This window comes from Lytechinus pictus, chromosome 3, assembly GCF_037042905.1.
Source record: "Lytechinus pictus isolate F3 Inbred chromosome 3, Lp3.0, whole genome shotgun sequence".
Lineage (NCBI taxonomy): Eukaryota > Metazoa > Echinodermata > Echinoidea > Temnopleuroida > Toxopneustidae > Lytechinus > Lytechinus pictus.
The window spans coordinates 25,348,980-25,367,627 of NC_087247.1; the positions used below are offsets into that span (position 1 = coordinate 25,348,980).

General features: G+C 33.9%; 1 protein-coding gene across 1 annotated transcript; it reads left to right on the forward strand.

Annotated features, from left to right (window-relative positions):
- The first annotated feature begins 3,908 nt into the window (after window positions 1-3,908).
- LOC129257567 (ER membrane protein complex subunit 6-like) lies at window positions 3,909-15,713 on the forward strand. Its single transcript, XM_054895928.2, has 5 exons — window positions 3,909-3,973; window positions 5,557-5,720; window positions 6,245-6,337; window positions 7,088-7,107; window positions 13,999-15,713. Exons 1-5 carry the CDS (start codon window positions 3,928-3,930, stop codon window positions 14,027-14,029), a joined length of 354 nt encoding a protein of 117 aa, XP_054751903.1. The 5' UTR covers window positions 3,909-3,927; the 3' UTR covers window positions 14,030-15,713.
- The last annotated feature ends 2,935 nt before the right edge of the window (window positions 15,714-18,648 follow it).

The window sequence follows — 18,648 nt, forward strand, 5'->3', positions numbered from 1 at the left end:
ATATATTAACTTGATGCATCTTATTTATAATTACACAAGTGCTTGAAATGTCCAGTTTTCAGGCCATAATATCATCAGATTTTGCGTCCTCAGGCGTTAATGAATAAGACATTAATTTAATGATTAAATTGTCCATTTTGTTTCATCTCGCACTTAGCAAGAGGAATAGGAAGACAGTTATCATTTTGATATGCATTTCCTAAGGATGTCCCGGTCCTATGTTAAAACTCAAAGTAATAATAATTAAAATATCAGCTCTTTATTAAGTGCGATCCATATCCACCTCACAATTTTCCTACAAAGTGCTTGAAATATAGAGCTGAAATTGACTGTTTTTTCAGATCGGAATATTAAATAGTTTAAACTCGCGCTTCGCGCTCGCTTTGATTTTCATAATAAAAGATGTATTAAGAATGCCTAGATTCAATATCTAAATATGAAACACGCGCGCGTATTCAGATAGTCAACTTGTTCTCTATTTAAATCATTATCCAGTTTCAGATCACCGTAAATATCAAAAATTTTCTGCTCACGCTTTGTGCTCGCATTATTAATGTAGGTAGACCCCTACTCATTCTTTCATGATTTACAAAACATGAATAGTGTCCCGTTTGTAGGTCTAAATCTCGATTTTTCCGCACGCGCTTCGCGTTCACATCAATTGTTTAATTATAATCCTGTTCACGATTACAAAAATTGATTAAAATGTTACATTCTTTATGTAGAAAAGTAAAAAATTTTCAGCTCGCGCTTCGCTCTCGCATTATTTGATTGTTGAAATATGTAACGTCTTCATGCCTAAGTGCAAGCAGTCCTTAACAGGTACATTTTCGATCTGTTCAAAACGTATATAAAAAAATTCTGCTCGCGCTCTGCGCTCGCATTATTAATGTAAGGAAGATCCCCACTTGCATCCTTTTCATGATTTACAAAACCTGAATAGAGTGTCATGTTCAGTAGGTTTAAATCTCGAATTTTTCCGCTCGCGCTTCGCGTTCGCATCATTATTGTTTACTTATATACCTATTCTGTTTAAGTTACAAAAAGTGCTTCCATTTCTTAGGTAAATTTGTCATAAAATTTCAGCTTGCGCTTCGCGCTCGCATTATTTGATTTTTAAAATATGTAGCGTCTTCATGGCTAACTGCAATATTTAACAATACCTTTTCCATCAGTTCGTTTCTGCTCGCGCTTCACGGTCGTAGTAATTTTTCATTTGCATACACATCTTTTTCAGGATAACAAACATTGCCCAGAATGTTCAAGAACTTAGAAAAAAAACCCACAATATTTCCCCCAAAAAATAGCTCGCGCTTCGCGCTCGCATTGTATAAATAAGGATTATGGTATTATATATTTATGTTTATTCATAAGAATAAAGCTAAGAAGTGACTATTAGGACTACCCCTTCAAAGAAACAAAAAAATCCCGGCAAAAATCATCTTCGAGCGGCCGATCGGGGAAAATATTGCTGGAAAAAATCCGGCCCCCCCCCCTATTGGCGAAGGCTGGATCCGTCTCTGGTCAGGTTATGTTCCCCAATGTGCCAAGCCTCTAGCACTAGTAATCTAGTATATTCAAATTCTCATTAAAACATAAACTATAACCCCCTTTACAAAAATTGAAACTCAGTTGTACATAAAAATAAACACACGTACGGAACACGGCGCAATTGTGAGAGCCAGCATAGAGACCATTATGTCTATATAGTGAAGGCTCTCATATCATGGACCTATAGGTCCATGCTCATATCAAACTCCAGCAGGGGCCAGTAGGCCTATATTCAGATGTTCGAGAAGATTCATACAAGGATGTTTAGCCAAGGCAAAGTGATATGAATTATGAATTAACTTATCCGGGGGACTTATAAAAGGGATGGCCCGGGCTGAAATATTTATATCTTAATACATAGAGTAGAATTCACTGAGCAAAATGCCGAAAATTCCATCAAAAACGGATCACAAATAATAAAGTTATTGAAGTTTAAAGTTTACCAATATTTTGTGAAAATAGTCGTCATGAATATTCATTAGGTGGGCCGATGATGTCCCACTTTCTTATGTTATTACATAAAATCATAATTTTTTCATTATTTCATACTTGTGTGAATAACTTCTCCTTATAATGAAATAAGTTTCATCAATAAATATTTTATGCACTAAGTCAGTTGTCAATCCAATTTTTCTAGTTCTTGGAGGAAAAAAATTGAATAAACCTAATTTCATATAATAAAATACAAAAGAACAAGTTGGGATGTGACATCATCAGCCCACCTAATGAATATTCATGACGACTGTTTTCACAAAATATTGCTAAACTTTAAAATTCAATAACTTTGTTATTTGTTATCCGATTTTGATGAAATTTTCGGCATTTTGCTAAGTGATCTTCTACTCTATTTATTAAGTTATAACCACTTTCAGCCCAGACCATCCCTTTAAGTACGAAATCTAAAATAGTTGTGAAATATAGGGAGGATCAGCAAGCCATGCACGAAGCCAAAAGATAAAAAACAGCAATAAAATTTGAAATGAATGGTGAAATCAAGATAGGGCCTACTTTCTTTAGTGGAGGAAGTTAAAATTCATGGTGATAATTTACTAATGGAAGACGAAATGACAAACATGACTGGTTATATAATCGAAATGAGAAGTAATATTTTCTCCCTTTTATTTTCTGAAGACTTGTATTTTATTTTTGCACTTGTCTCCACTTTAAGTATGAGCCTTATTTTTTCTTCCAATGGACATTTATTTACTCGCTAAAAAGGACTATTTCAAATAGGGCCTATTGACAGAAAGAGTTCATCTAATTCCTATACTTTTTTCATCTCTCCACTCATTTGTGTATTTCTTCTTTTCCGCAAGCGGACCGTATATTAATTTTCACGGTTTGTTTATTTGTTTTTATTTCTGCATAAATTGATAGTCGTAATTACAAAACGAGGTTGTACATTTCGTTAAGGGAAGTCCACTCCAACAAATAAAAATCAACACTGAACATCATCTAAATCGGATGTAATGAAATTTTTGAGGAGGGTTATTTAAATAAAATATATATCGGATTTCCTTTATATTGCACCGTGAGGCGTGAGCAAAGAAATGAAGTGTCTTTTTTTTTTTTGCTGTTTCTGTTGGCAAACGCGGGGACTGGGGGCGGGGCAACCGCAGAACCCTGCCTGAACCCTTCCTTCCTTCTAGTAACGGGACTGATCATCAAAGACGGGGAGTTCCAAAATTCTTGGCATCCTCTCTTTTGTTCTATCTTACTTTAAATTTTTTTAAATTAAAAATTATTGTCAATCTGAACGTTTTATTCGTTTTTTAGTATGTATACCTGGTCCGAATCTGAATTAAAGAATGAATTTATAAAGTGATTACTTAAACTTAATTATAACTAAATAAATTAAATAAAATGAAGAAAAAGGGCCCTTATATAAGATAGGCCTGTGCACTGCATGGTGATGCATCGCTGGCTATAGTCTCCTATTCTACTGATACATGAATAAAAAAAGGGGGGGGGGGGCTGCATGCATTATCATGATTATTATGATTGTTGTTATTATGATTATTACCTTTTTTGTTTGTTTTCACCTTCATTAAAATATCCTCCCCATAATGTGATAAAAATGTATTTAACTCACATAGAACTGGTAATTCAACTGCTTGGCAGCAACATAAAGTTCTACGAAAATTAACTAATCGGTATTTTCATTTTGATCACAATGGAGTTGCTATTTTGCGCCTAGAGAAAAAAAAAATGACAATAAAAGTACCATTACGTAAATTTTTTCCTTATTTTATCATGATATAAATAATAAACAATAAAATATATTTATTTTTTTTTTTTTAATAAAACGATACAAAATCTATTATTTTTTTATTCAAATTAATTTGCTGTTTGTAAATTGATAGTCAAAATATATTTATGGCGACTTCCCGAGAACTACACATTAATTCTGCAATGATGAAGGGTAAACAGATAATAGTTTTTACTCTTAATTAATTCAAATTTAAACGATTGATTCAAGAATAAGGCTAAGATCGAACCAGAGTACGGGAAAATGTGATTTTCGTGTTCAACTCTATGTTATTTTTGTTGTGTTGTAGGTACAAATTATAATAATTGCAGTCGTGCTACAGTTGTGTGGCCCCATTCATTAGGAATTGTGTACGATGGCTCGATATGCAATGTGAACGCTTACGGGGCGCTAATGCAGTTTAGTATCCCCGTTGCAAATATGATCAAACTTGATTTAGAACATTATATCATAACCTTGTTCATTGAATGAGTGAGGCTAGAGATAATTCTGGTTTCCGCTGATGCTTGCAAATATTTTGGGTTCTAACATTAAGTTCAAGTTTGACAAATGACAGAACAAATCAGACAATAATATATTTCTGGACATTAATATTATTTTTACAATTTGTATGCCTAGAAATCTAGACTCTATTTTTCTTCTTCTTCCGTTGAGTACAGTCCTCTTTACAGAGTATAGTCATACTTGGCTGAGGCTGCAATCACAAAAACACATGATATTTGGTGCAGTTGAACAAAAGTAAAAACTAAACTATAAAGTCTATAGTGCAAGTATAAAGATGCATCTCAACTGGAGAGATAACGGAGGGTGAGTGGTTCCAGGTGGCTCCTGAAAGACTCAGTTGAAGGAGCCAAAACCACTGTTGTAGGCAGGACATTCCACAAGCAGATGGTACTTTGGAAAAGCTGTGTTGGTAGGAGAGGATTCTACAATGCTGTTGTTTGAATTGTAGGCAATGTCCTTTGGTTCAGACAAGGCATACAGGAAAGGTGGTGCAGCTGGGATGGCGATTAGACCATTGTCATTGACGATTCTGTACATCATGATGACTTTGTTGTGAGCTCGTCGTTCACGAAGAGACTGCCACGGTGCCACCGTAGTTCTTTCATCATCTGAGTGACACTGCTCTGTCGGTCATAATAACCTTTTACAAATCTAGCTGCACGCCGCTGAACCATTTCAGTCTTAGTGATAAGCTCTTTGGTATGAGGGTCCCAAACTAAAGAAGAGTACTCAACAATTGGACGAACGTAGGTCTTATACGCTCTCTCCTTTAAGCTAGCTGGGCATTTCCTCAAGTTGCGTCGAAGGAAGCCAAGAGTGCTGTTACTCTTTTTACAGATGGCGTTTTATTGCAATATTCAATATTATCAAATTAGTGCTGTTTCTGAGGAGTTTTTGAACATTTTCTGGGGTTTGTTTTGGTCTGATTGATACAGTGGAGCCAGACAAAGTCTCAGTGGAGCATATCCCTAAGGCCTGACACTAGACCTAATAATCAGTCTACTCTAGACTATAAGTATAAAGTCAGAATCTAAATTGTAATGCCCACCCAAAACAGTTTGTCACAAGTGACACAACCATTCATGCATTGTCATGGTTGTGGTTATATGGGAGTTATTTATAGTTTTATCAAGGCATTATTTTAGCTGTTTAACCTTCTTATTATTAAACCTATTCTTTATTTGTGATTCACGCTCTCTCTTCACTTGATATTTTTTGTTCTCATTTTCAAGAGCAACCAGTAATATACAATGAATTGGCCATAAGGGGAAATATGTCCATATTGGACTATTGCCGTACATTCATGTCAGCTATATCTGGATCAGCAGCAGGTATACTTGGTCTTACTGGACTTTATGGCTTCATCTTTTATTTCATCACAGCATTTTCTCTATCAGTGAGTACTGTTCTTGATGCTTCCTCATTCACAAAACTTTTGGTTTTTTTTGTAAGAGCCACCAAGATGTCATTATTTTGAGTTAAAGATGGGATATGGATTTTATTTTCCATTCAAGATGTTTACAAAATCATGTTTTGATGCAGGACTTGAACATGTTTGGGCTATTTAAATACCTAACAGAAAAAGAGCTGAAATTCAACTGACCATGATAAAAATATTCTTTCTGTTCACTTCTACATGTATGATGTACACAGTACACTAAGGTATGATACCTGGAATAATTTTACTTTAAAATTTATTTGCATTTCAGATTTAAGTGAAGACCTTTCTCAACTATGTTTAGTACAGTATTATGCCCTATAATTATGCAGTCATGAAAGCTTTTGATGTGATGCCAGGAAGAATGTTCCATTTAATATATTTGAGAGAACTGTCCTCAGGTGTGCATGTAGAGTGCAAGTATTCTTTGTTCTGGGGAAAAAGTGTGATAAAATGGTACAATGTAAATTTTTTCTCAACAGTTCATGTTGTTCTTGAAGACTGGTGGACAATGGCACAAATATTTCAGGATGAGACGACCTCTCTTGACACATGGACTGTTTGGTGGACTTTTTGTATCCTTTCCAGAATGAACTCTTTTAGAAATATTCTGATTTGCAATCACCTTTTTATAGTTATTTTTATTATTATTTTTTATCATTATGCCTCCACTGTAGATAGATTGCCAGATGCATCATTGTTTTGGGTTGCCCGTCCTGTTTTGTTCTCGCAGTAACTAAACTGTTTAATGATTAACTGGTCTAAGTATGCACTTAAAAGAGGTGTTGATCTGATTAAAAGTGGGTAATCAAGGTCAAAGGTCACTGTGTATTAACTTAGGGCCATTTGATTGATCAATTTAAAGCATATAACCAGTATGCATATTGGCAGGACAATAATCTGATTAGATTTTGGGGTCACAAGGTAAAAGTTGGGTCATTACATACCTGAAAATGCCTTATTTTTGTGATTATTATAGAACTGTTTCATGGTTCATGTACTTTAAGCAAGTGAGTTAGGATTAGTCTTATTCAACTAAAAGTAATGTATTATGATTTTACACACCAGTTAGATATATATGTAAATGGAGTAGTTGAAGCGAGGAAAATGACCACTTACAATTTATGTCTATAATTTTGTGATCTATATAATTTGTATAATTTGTAAATCAAAATTTTGAAGTCAGCTACATTTTATTAATCCCAGGTGATTTGACATACATGCAAGATTTACATCACATACATGTATCCTGTGTATTGAATTTCAAGTTGTACTGTGTAACAGTTTCTGATGTTTATTTTCCTTTACTTCTTTTTTTGTCTCAGACATACATCTTATTTTGGACGTATCCTTTACATTATGACTTCAACACTTATGTGGAAGAAAGTTTTCCATTTCCTCATTCCTGAAATAGGAATTTAGGAAGAAAAAAATATGTGAGGGTATAAAAAATTAACGGGTATTGCTTTATCATGGTATTGAAACTAGAATTGCATCAATTTCATGTGAAGTTACCAGAATGAAGTTCTGAGGCCCGTTTCATGAAGAGCTACAACTATTATAACTTACAACTTTGGCATTCTGGGTCAACTTCCATGCCAAGAAGGCTTAACAGCCTATCAAAATCAAGGTCTTTGGTAGTTGCCATAATAGTCCAGGAAAAATAAGGTTTGACCGCAAACAAATTGCAATAGAATTTTTTTCAACGCAATGCATTTCCATGAAGTCCCCAAAATGACATACTAAAAGTCCAGAAAAATCCAATTAGTGGAAAGATGTCTAATTTGCATAAATCCAAAATGGCGGCTACCGGAAGAACTTTTGATGATTATTGATAGTAGTACAAACATTGTTCTGGTCATAGCACTTTCAAAAATTATGATAAAAGCATGAAAATTTCACCAGTGTTATATCTTACCATAGGATTCATTATAAAATCAGAATGCAAGTCAAATTTGACCTCCGCTGACCTCTAGAGGTCAATGAACTTAAGGTCAATGACCTCTAAATATCAGAAAATTGATGTTTTGCATCATTAGTACATAAAAATATGGTTATAATGAAAACAAAATGATTAAATATTGACTTTCAAGATATCTTGATATTTTAGAAAGAATTTGGTGGATTATAAATCTTGACCTTTGACCATGGAGAGATGGAAAAGGTCAATGACCTTAACATTTTAGAATGTTGACACGTAGCATCTCTGATTTATAAACAGGCTTCTAGTGTAAAAATTGCAATACAATTAATTTGAGCACGATGCATTTCCATGATGTCACCAAAATGACATTAGAAAAGTCCAGAAAATCCATTTAGTGGAAAGATGTCTAATTTGCATAAATCCAAAATGGCGGCTATCGTGAGAATTTTTTATGTTTATTGATAGTAATACAAACATTGTTCTGATCATAGCACTTTAAAAAAATATGATAAATGCATGAAATTTTCACCAGTGTTATATCTTACCATAGGCTTCATTTTGAAATCAGGATGCAAGTCAAATTTGATTTCCGCTGACCTCTAGAGGTCAGTTCAATGACCTCTAAATATCAGAAAATTTATGTTTTGCATCATTAGTACATAATAAATATGGTTATAATGAAGACAAAATGATTAAATATTGAATTTCAAGGTATCTTGATATTTTAGAAAGAATTTGGTGGGTTTCAATCTTGAGCCTTTGACCCTGGAGAGATGGAAAAAGTCAATGACCTTAACATTTATAATATTGACACGTAGCATCTCTTATTTATGAACAGGTGTCTAGTGTAAAAATTGCAATACAATTTATTTCAGCACAATGCATTTTCATGAAGTCACCAAAATGACATACTAAAAGTCCAGAAAAATCCATGAAGTGGAAAGACGTCTAATTTGCATAAATCCAAAATGGCGACCATCATGAAAACTTTTCATGATTATTAGTACAATCACTGGTCTGATCAAAGCACTTTTAAAAATTATTATTGAAGCATTGAACTTTCATCAGCGTTATATCTTACCATATGCTTCATTTCAAAATTAGAATGCAAGTTCGATTTGACCTCCGCTGATCTGTTGAGGTAAAATACATTAAGGTCAATGACCTCAAAATATAAAAAATGATATTTTGCATCATTAGCTAATGATAAAAATAGTAATAATGAAAACAAAATTATTTGATATTGACTTCCGAGGTGTCCTGATATTTTAGAAAGAATTTGGCGGGTTATAAACTTTGACCTTTGAACACTGGAGAGCTAGAAAGGGTCAATGACCTTAACATTTTGGAATGTTGATGCTAAGCATCACTGTTTTATGATAAACAGGCCTCAAGGTGTAAAAATTGTAATACTATTTATTTCAACACAGGGCATCTCCATGAAGTCTCCAAAAATGACATACCAAAAGTCCAGAAAAATCCAAGTGGTGGAAAAGCGTCTAATTTGCATAAAAAGTTATCCAAAATTATTAATCGTAGTAGTACAAACACTGGTCTGATCATAACACTAAGAATATGATTAAAGCATGAAACTTTCATCGCTGTTATATAATTTATTATAGGTTTCATTTCAAAAATCGGATGAAATTCAGATTTGACCTGTGCTGAACTCTAGAGGCAATGACCTAAAGGATTATTGACGTCGGAATATCATAAAAATTTATGTTTTGTATTATGATAATTCGTTTTACACATTGTTAGATTGTGAGAATAGTTACTTGTAATTTTGACTTGTAAGGTCCCTTGATACATGAGAAAATTTGCGAGTATTAAAAGTTGTAACCTTTATCCCTGAAACTTTCAAACGTCATTGTACTTAGAATAATAAACATAACTAGTTTACTATCCAGCTTCTGCTGAATAGAACAACCCAGTACAAGCTACACCAAAGTGGATATCTTCCAAGTGACCAGTCCAATGGAGACTTCACCTGGATATTGAACTTGAAGGAACAAAGAAGGGAAAGACAGCACGCTTCGGTGACACCCCTCTGAGTAAATGAAACATTTTCATCTGCCGCCCAGATGTTCATTTAATCATCTCGTCATGTCTACATCTCTTGTGGAAAAGGATAAGATGATATCTTAGATCTCGTCATGTCTACATGTATCCTGTGTGAGAGATGATCAGATGGCAAGACCTTGGATCTCACCATTATTTACATTGTGTGGGAAAGATCGGATCAGATCTAAAAAATTGTCATCTTATCCTTTTCCCTCAGAGATGTAGAAATGACGAGATCCCAGATCTTGCCATCTGATCATCTCTCTTACAGGATGTAGACATGACGAGATCTGAGATCTTGCCATCTGATCATCTCTTCTAAAAGATGTACACATGACGAGATCACAGATCTTGTCATCTGATCATCTCTCCCACAGGATGTAGACATATAACTAGATCCGAGATTTCGTCATCTTATCTTTTTTCCTTAAGATATGTAGACAGGACGAGATGATTATATGAACACATTAAGCTTCCATACTTAAGAATGGCTTGTCAGCCTGTTTAACAATGTGCTACACAGTCCCATCTCCCAGAAATTTTGAGGAAGGCTAAAGTAATTCCTCAAACCTGGGAAATATCCAAATGTGCCTAAAAACTACAGGCCAATCGCCCTATTCTGATATCTCTATACAAGCTACTTGAGCATCTCATCCTAAACAAAAAGATGTTCCCATTATAGAACAACATATCATATTCATAACCAGGCTGGTTTTTAACTTTGGAAATAATATACAGGCGAGGTTCTCAACCAGACTCAGTTCACTGAGGACTTCCGACTTAATTCGGTAACTAACTAACGGGTGTAGAAAATTTTGTTGAATTAGCAGCTGCATCTGATACTGTGGTCTACTCGTACAACTTTACAAATCATTGATGACATTCATTTGACCAAACTCATCAAACTTCTACTAGAAAACAGACATCTCTTTATGGATCTCAACAGCAAGACCAGCAGGTAAAGAATTCAAAAGAATTGACTCTCTCAGGGTAGTGTTCTTGCTTGAGTCCAGTCTTCAAACCCAAAGACCAAGGTTAGCTTGTTTTATCCCCATAATCCTCAGGCTTTGAGGAAACTCAAAACAACCTATGGTTTGAATTCCATTCCAGCACTGCAACCATGCAATATATATTGGTGTCACCCTTGATCAGTCACATTAAGAGTGAAGGGGGGTAATAACCTTCTCCGGAACTGACAGACCCCTCCACCAATACTCTGCTACAAGAGTATGCAAGTGCTGTCTTGGACACGTCTACCTCTATAGACAACACTTGTGGGACTATCACAAACTATCTGAAGCCCAAAAATGTGAATAGTGTATGTCCTGTCAGGTATTGCCCATCTGATATACGCAGATCAGTAGCTATATACCCCAGAGCTCTCAGCGGATATATAGCGTCCATCAGATCTATGATGCCAAACTAGTTGAAAAAGGCTAAAATCTAGGAAACATATTTTTAATTCTGTCCAACCTCTGACAGTCACCATTATGACTAAGTGCAAGTTATGGGAAGAGAAGTGCAGTACCAACCAGCATCGTGGTAAGCTGCATCTCCCTTTTAAAGAGCAAATACAACAGGTTACAATCTAGCCAAGTAGAAAAACTTGCAAGTCTCTTGGGATGTATACATAAATGATAATTGCAAAAAATCAATTGAGGCATTTCACATATCATTTCAAAACCTCCCAAAGCTCTAACCTCAGTCAGGAATGTACACGCCAAAAAAGACCTGGGGCCCGTTTCATAAAGAGTTACAACTGTTGTAACGTTGTCATTATGACAACTACCATGGTAACCTTGATTTTGATTGGCTGCTGAACTCTAATGCCATGGTAGTTGCCATAATGGCAAAGTTACTCTGTATGGAACGTGCCCCTGGAATTACAACTATACAGATGATATAGTTTTGTTATTTTAACAGATCATTTGGGTAAAGATTGCAGATCTCAACATTTGACTGCTGAGGAAAGTGACAGGTCAATTACCTTAAAACAACAATTTATCATATCAATTACCAGTGATGCCGAGTACCAATACTTTTACATTTTAAGGTCAAATTTGTTTAGAGATCCTCAAATTTCAAACATAATTTTATATAACATATGCTAATCAAGAACTCTGGATGCAAAACATCAATATTTTTAAGTCATTGGCGTTAAGGTCATTGTCCTTAAGAGGTCAGGAGAGGTCAAATCTGAATTGCATTGGAATTTTTAAATGAAGCCTTCGGTAAGATATTACACTGGTGAAAATTAAATACTTTTTAAGTGCTATGATCAGACCAGTGTTTTTACTATTATTTGTAAAAATGAAATATTCTCACGATGGCCTCCATTTTGGATTAATGCAAACTAGATATCTTTCCACTACATGGATTTTTCTGGACTTTTAGTATGTCATTTTGGGGACTTCATGATATGCATTGTGCTGAAATAAAGTGTTTTGCATTTTTTTCACGAGAGGCCTGTTTATCATAAATATGCTAAGTATCAATATTGTGATATGTTAAGTTTATTGAACTTTGCCAGTGCTCCAGGGTCGAAGATCAACATTTATGATACACAAAATTCTTTCTAGAATATCAGGTTACCTTGAAAAGTCAATATTTATTTAATAATTTTGTTTGCATTATTACAATATTTATCATGAGCTAATGATGCAAAACATAATTTTTCTGATATTTAAGGTCGTTGACCTTAAGGTCATTGACCCGGAGAGGTCAGCAGAGGCCAAATCTGACTTGCATCCTAATTTTAATAAAAAGCCTATGGTAAGATATAACACTGGTGAAAGGTAAATGCTTTAATCATATTTTTTAAAGTGCTATGATCAGACAAGTGTTTGTACTACTATAAGTAATCATTACTGAAAATTCTTACGATGGCCGCCATTTTGGATTTATGCAAATAAGACGTCTTTCCACTGCATGGATTTTAGAAACACTTTTAGTATGAAATTTTGGGGACTTCAAGGAAATGCATTGTGGTAAAAAAATTGTGTTTTAATTTGTGTGTGGTTGACCCCCTAAATCGGTAATTTTTCCTGGACTATAAAGCCAACAAATTTTTCACAAATTGGAAATGAAATGTGGTTGCGTTAATTTTGATACACACTGTACAACATGATATAGCCAGAGGGCGTGACTTTGACAGCCCCCAGAGAGGGGGTAGGCGTCAATGTGCCAGCCCTTTTATGTAGCTGATAGAGGAAAGCCTAATCTTAATTAAGTGTTTAAAAAGCGTAGATAAATGCATACAATTTTTAACTACTGTACTGTATACACTAAATACGTTATACATATTAGTCTACGAAAATGCATACAAAATGCGACATTTGTGAAATTTGAATAGTCAACTTTGATACCTTATAAATTTGTTAAAAAGAATGACACCAATTTAAAATTGCATCCACATAATAATAGTATATCAATGAAGTTTTCTGAAACATTTCAAGGTAATCGCTTCATTTTTCTTAGAATTATGTAAAATCATGTATTTCCAAAATTTTCAATTTTTGGGAAAAAATGACAAAAATGCAGTTTTCTACTAAAAAATCTCGGCCAAATTTTCTAGTTATCCCCTATAAATAGTACCAAATTATAGGAAATTTATTTTTCTTTCATATGACACTAATTTTGTGGTGATTAAATGTTCATATCAAAATCTATGTACGAAAATTCAAATTTTGTGAAAATTTGGCGGCCATTTTGGATTTATGCAAATTAGACGTCTTTCCACTACTGGGATTTTTTTGGACTTTTAGTATGTCATTTTGGGGACTTCAAGGAAATGCATTGTGTTAAAAAAAATTCTATTGCAATTTGTTTGCGGTTGACCCCCAAAATCAGTTATTTTTCCTGGACTATAATGACAGAATGACAATAGTTGTAACTCTTTATGAAAAGGATACCAAAACTGTTGTAGCCTACTGATGACAAGATCATAAGGTTATGGGTGTATTGGTTATAACTTAGATTGGTGATGCCTGCTTTGTTTTATCCTTCATGATCTAATCTCATTTGATTTATTAGTAGGACCATGAAGCATTAAAGTTTCCAATCCATCACAAATGACATTGACCAATCAATGTAATTATTGCATGTGGAATTGTGCATATTGTTCAACTATCAGCCAGTAAGAATTATGATTTGAAATGTTCAATTGATCACAAATCTTGTGTAAACAGGCCCAGATCATTTGATAACCATTTAGTCTAATTGTTAACTTCCATAACTAGATTCGAACAGATTTCTGTATGGCATGGTGCACGTGTACTGACCCAAGATGAGAACGAGACTCCATACACCACAGAGAGCCCTCCTAAATAGCCACCAGCCATCATAGCAACCATCATTTGCCATCAAGATGAAAGATGCTCTCCTCTTCATCAGATATAATCCTCCAAGGAAACCGATGTGGCATAGGGAGGAAACCCATTCTGGCCATTTGCTTCTGACATTACATTCCCACATAGGCATAACCTGTTGATTATTATATAAGTTTATTCCATAGACTAAGCACAGTGATTACCAGGTTCATTTAGCCAGTGGGCGACTTAGATAAGGACAATGTTGAGTGGTGGGGCAAGACCAACTCCCGCTAAAATATTGAAATCGGGCCAGTGTGGGGACGATGATCCTAAAAATATTACCAATAGTTTGTGTGAGGTGGTGCGAATATTGTCTGCTAAATATAAAATCGTATTGACGATTTAGGAACCACAAGCAACTATCCATTGTCATCATCATGTCAAGACAAGAGAATGGGAAATGTAGAAAAGCCGCTCCACTATGAAAGATGCATAGCCCCTTTATAATGGGATTCAAAAGTGCCTTGTGTCTTTGACAGTAGCTATGTCACATTCCCCATTCTTTTTTCTATGAAAAAGTGTTGCAAGATTCCTGCATGAAAGATGTGGCACTAACTTTCAGTAATACCTCGGTCACATTTGCTCTACGGCAGCCGTACGGCGAGTCAAAAACCGCCATTTTATTCAAACCACCTATAAGTATCTGATACAAAAATGTTAAAACGGCTGTTTTCGTACAGCCGCCGTAGAGCAAATATGACCGAGATATAAGGATCCTTGTGAATTTACCAACCCCAGCTTTCTTGGGTAAAATTGTTATTTCATTTTCATTAATACAATGAAGCATCCAGTTCTTAATATAACAGCTCACACTTATACAAATAAGGGCATTACATGTATGTCTAGATGTTGACTTATGAGGACCTTTCTATTATATAAACAACCGATAACTATCATGGATTAATCTATATAATACAGAAATATTTGATTCTATTATGCATTTCCTTTCTTTTAGGTGATGTGAAGACTTTGAATTAGTTTTAAATTATTACAAGAGATATTTCTGATATTTTTTTGACAAGGGCAATCAAATACCAGTCTATAGGCTTATATCAAAGCAGGATTGCATATTTTCTTTAGAAGTGGGTTTGGGTAGCACTAAATAGGAACAGGCAGGTACCGTAATGAGTGTTCAGTGCAGTCTAAAAACAGATATACATAACCTTTTTTTTCTTCATGTAAGTTCAGTAACAGACCGTGTGGGGGACATGCTCAATGCATTATCTGACTGGAAATGCATTAACTTATGCAGTATATTCATCATGTATTTCTGACTATCTGCCACTGCCCATCTTTTTTTTAACCCCTTTTTATGCAAAGGAAATTATTTTGTATCCACATGAATTAAGCTCACAAAATTAATGATTATGTTGAATTTTGAAGAAAAAATTATTAATTTTTAAAGTAAATCCACCATCAAACTTAGTTGCTCTGCAAGAGTCTGCATATCAAATCACTAACGTTTTGTATAAAGTTTATGTGTTCTAGCAACTCGAGTGAGTGGTGATAAGATACAGAAAACAGTTGGTATGTCAGTTACTATTTGAGATATGTTTGTGCAATTATTTATGATTAAAACTGATGTAAACTACATTTTGTGACTAAGACATTTGATTTTTCTGTATCTATACTTAATACTTTACTTTGGTTTTTGCTGGAAAGAAAATGTTCAGTGGATGTAAAGAATTTACTTTTTTTCATACAAAGAATGAAAATGGTGAATAACATGAACATTGGATGAATTCTTTTCATTTGTGCAAAAAAAAATTACCTTGACAAGGTTTTTTTTTTTTTTACCCTTCCAGGTTTGCAATAATCAGTTGATATTAATAGTATCAATCTAATTTGAAAAGATGCTTAGTACCACAAGATCTAAAACTGGTATGCTCAATATTTGAATAGCACATTATTACGAGCAAAAGCAAGAACAGAGAAAATTAAATCAATGAAAACAGAAGCTAAAAAACTTGGTATTTCATTTTTTGCACCAGAAGTGTTATGTTGTGTAAATGAAATACCCAACAAAATTGATATTATAAGAATTAGAGAGACCCAGTGGATGAGCAATCATAAGGTGCTATATCCGTGGTTTAATTTTCAACGAAATATTTTGTCGACGAGTCTACAAAAAGTGGATAGAAAGGAGTGAATAGTAAAATTTGTATCATTGTTTCTGAATTTTATTAAAGAACTATTGTTTAATGATCAGTGCATGTGATGAGTCACATGAATAGTTTTTCCAATAACTCAATTCATATCTATAACATGTTTTGCAATGAATTGATATTAAGGTTATGTGGTTCTTATAATCATGGCAATACAGTCATCAATGATGTATCCAGATGAGATTGCAGATTACAAGTAAGTCATTTTAAGTAAATCGGTGAGAAACTTGTTTCATTAAACTCATTATCAATGACAAGTTAGGTGCAATTTCATTACTGAGATAATTACAATATTGAATTCCAGCATTTGTTGCATGTTTTATGACATGAACCAAGATCGGAAATGCTTTGTTCAACAATAAATACAGCATAAGTCTTGATATCTTTTTTCAGAATATTGTATACTTTAATATTCAATACACCATATTAAATGTATGCATCCTAGTAGGTTACACATTAATCTATTAAAAAAATCAACCACAACACTCTTTGACTCCTCACATTGCACATCACAAAATATCACACAAATACCGTATATTATGTTTTATCATATAAATTTTGTGAAGAAAGGCAACCATCAATTTTATTACGCACTCAAGAAAACAGAACAATAATATACTGAATATCAATGTATCAGGATCACTAAATTCCTTTAGTAATATTATTCATTTAGTAATATTAATTGAATGAACTAACCTGAATATCTGATTATGAATTAATATTAGTACTGTATTTGTTATAGTGTATACAATTTTTTACCATATTCTTAATTCTTGAAAAAATATTTAATTGAACATGTATTGCATAATTTAAATTCACCTCTACATCACAAGAGATTAAAGACTTTCTTTTTTCCCATTAATACAAAAATACTAACATCTAGAATGGTCTTGCTTGCATCTTGTACACTTAGAGAGGGTACATGTAAATAGTACACTTAAAGGTAAATTCCAGTTTTGGTAACGATCTCAAAATGACTTTTTACAGAATCCAATATAATGACCACCCAAGTGTCTGTATGTATGAATAAAAAATATGTGCCAAAGGATTCTGGAAGAAATTGTGTAATTGCTGAGAAATAAGCAAAATAAGCGCGGATTCGGGCACTTCCGTCGGGTCTTTATTCCAGCAATAATAATATACTGTCCCACGTGTGCCTATCTGTGTTGGCGATCTTCAGTGTGATCGTTTTTCAGCTTAGATTTTATGATTTCACGGAGTTCAGTTTATGTAACTGTACCAGATCTAGATCCACGATGATATAGTAATATTTAAACTTGGTTTTACAGACTTTCTCACTAATTCAGTGTTAACTGCTACTACTATCATTTAGCTTTAACCACTTGAGGCTTTAAGAAGATCATAATTTAGTATCAACGCTTTCATGCAAAAAGGCGATGAGCGTTCAAATACATCATTTATAGACTCGCTTCATGGTGAAATGACACAACAAAATGAATAATGAATGACCCTATAGTAGTGACGTATCACTGCTATTCATCGGTGAGGTTCAGTAAAGCATATATCTTCTTGAAAATATCAACAATGGACAATAACGAATCAAAGAAATTAAATTACAATTCTAAAAAGAAAAAAGTGGCAAAAGAAATAAATATACACAACTCAAATAAAAACAAACCATGAATAAATTTTACTTGTGAAAATGAAGTCACATTCGAAGCATATTCAAAACTCCGATGTCAAACTGATAAATTCAATTGAAAAAGAAAAAAACTCCATTTACAAAACTGAATCTTGACCAATATAGTCAGAGAGGCTGAATTAGGGTATTTTAACAACAGTTAAAGTATTGGGAAACATTTCTATAAACTAATATGCATATTTAAAGGTTCATACTACCTTGTCTGATGTTAAAGGTCAAGTCCACCTCAGAAAAATGTTGATTTGAATCAATAGAGAAAAATCAGACAAGCACAATGCTGAAAATTTCATCAAAATCGGATGTAAAATAAGAAAGTTATGACATTTCAAAGTTTCGCTTATTTTTAACAAAATAGTTATATGAACGAGCCAGTTACATCCAAATGAGAGAGTTGATGATGTCCTTCACTCACTATTTCTTTTGTTTTTTATTGTTTGAATTATACAATATTTCAATTTTTACGAATTTGATGATTAGGACCCCCTTGCCTGAAGCACAAAATGTTAAAGTAATGGAATTCCACGTGTTCAGGGAGGAATGAAACTTCATTTCACATGACAATGACGAGAAAATCAAAATATTTCATATTTCATATAATAAAATACAAAAGAAATAGTGAGTGAGTGATGTCATCAGTTCCCTCATTTGCATACCGACCGAGATGTGCATATAACTGTTTTGTGAAATGAAGCGAAACTTT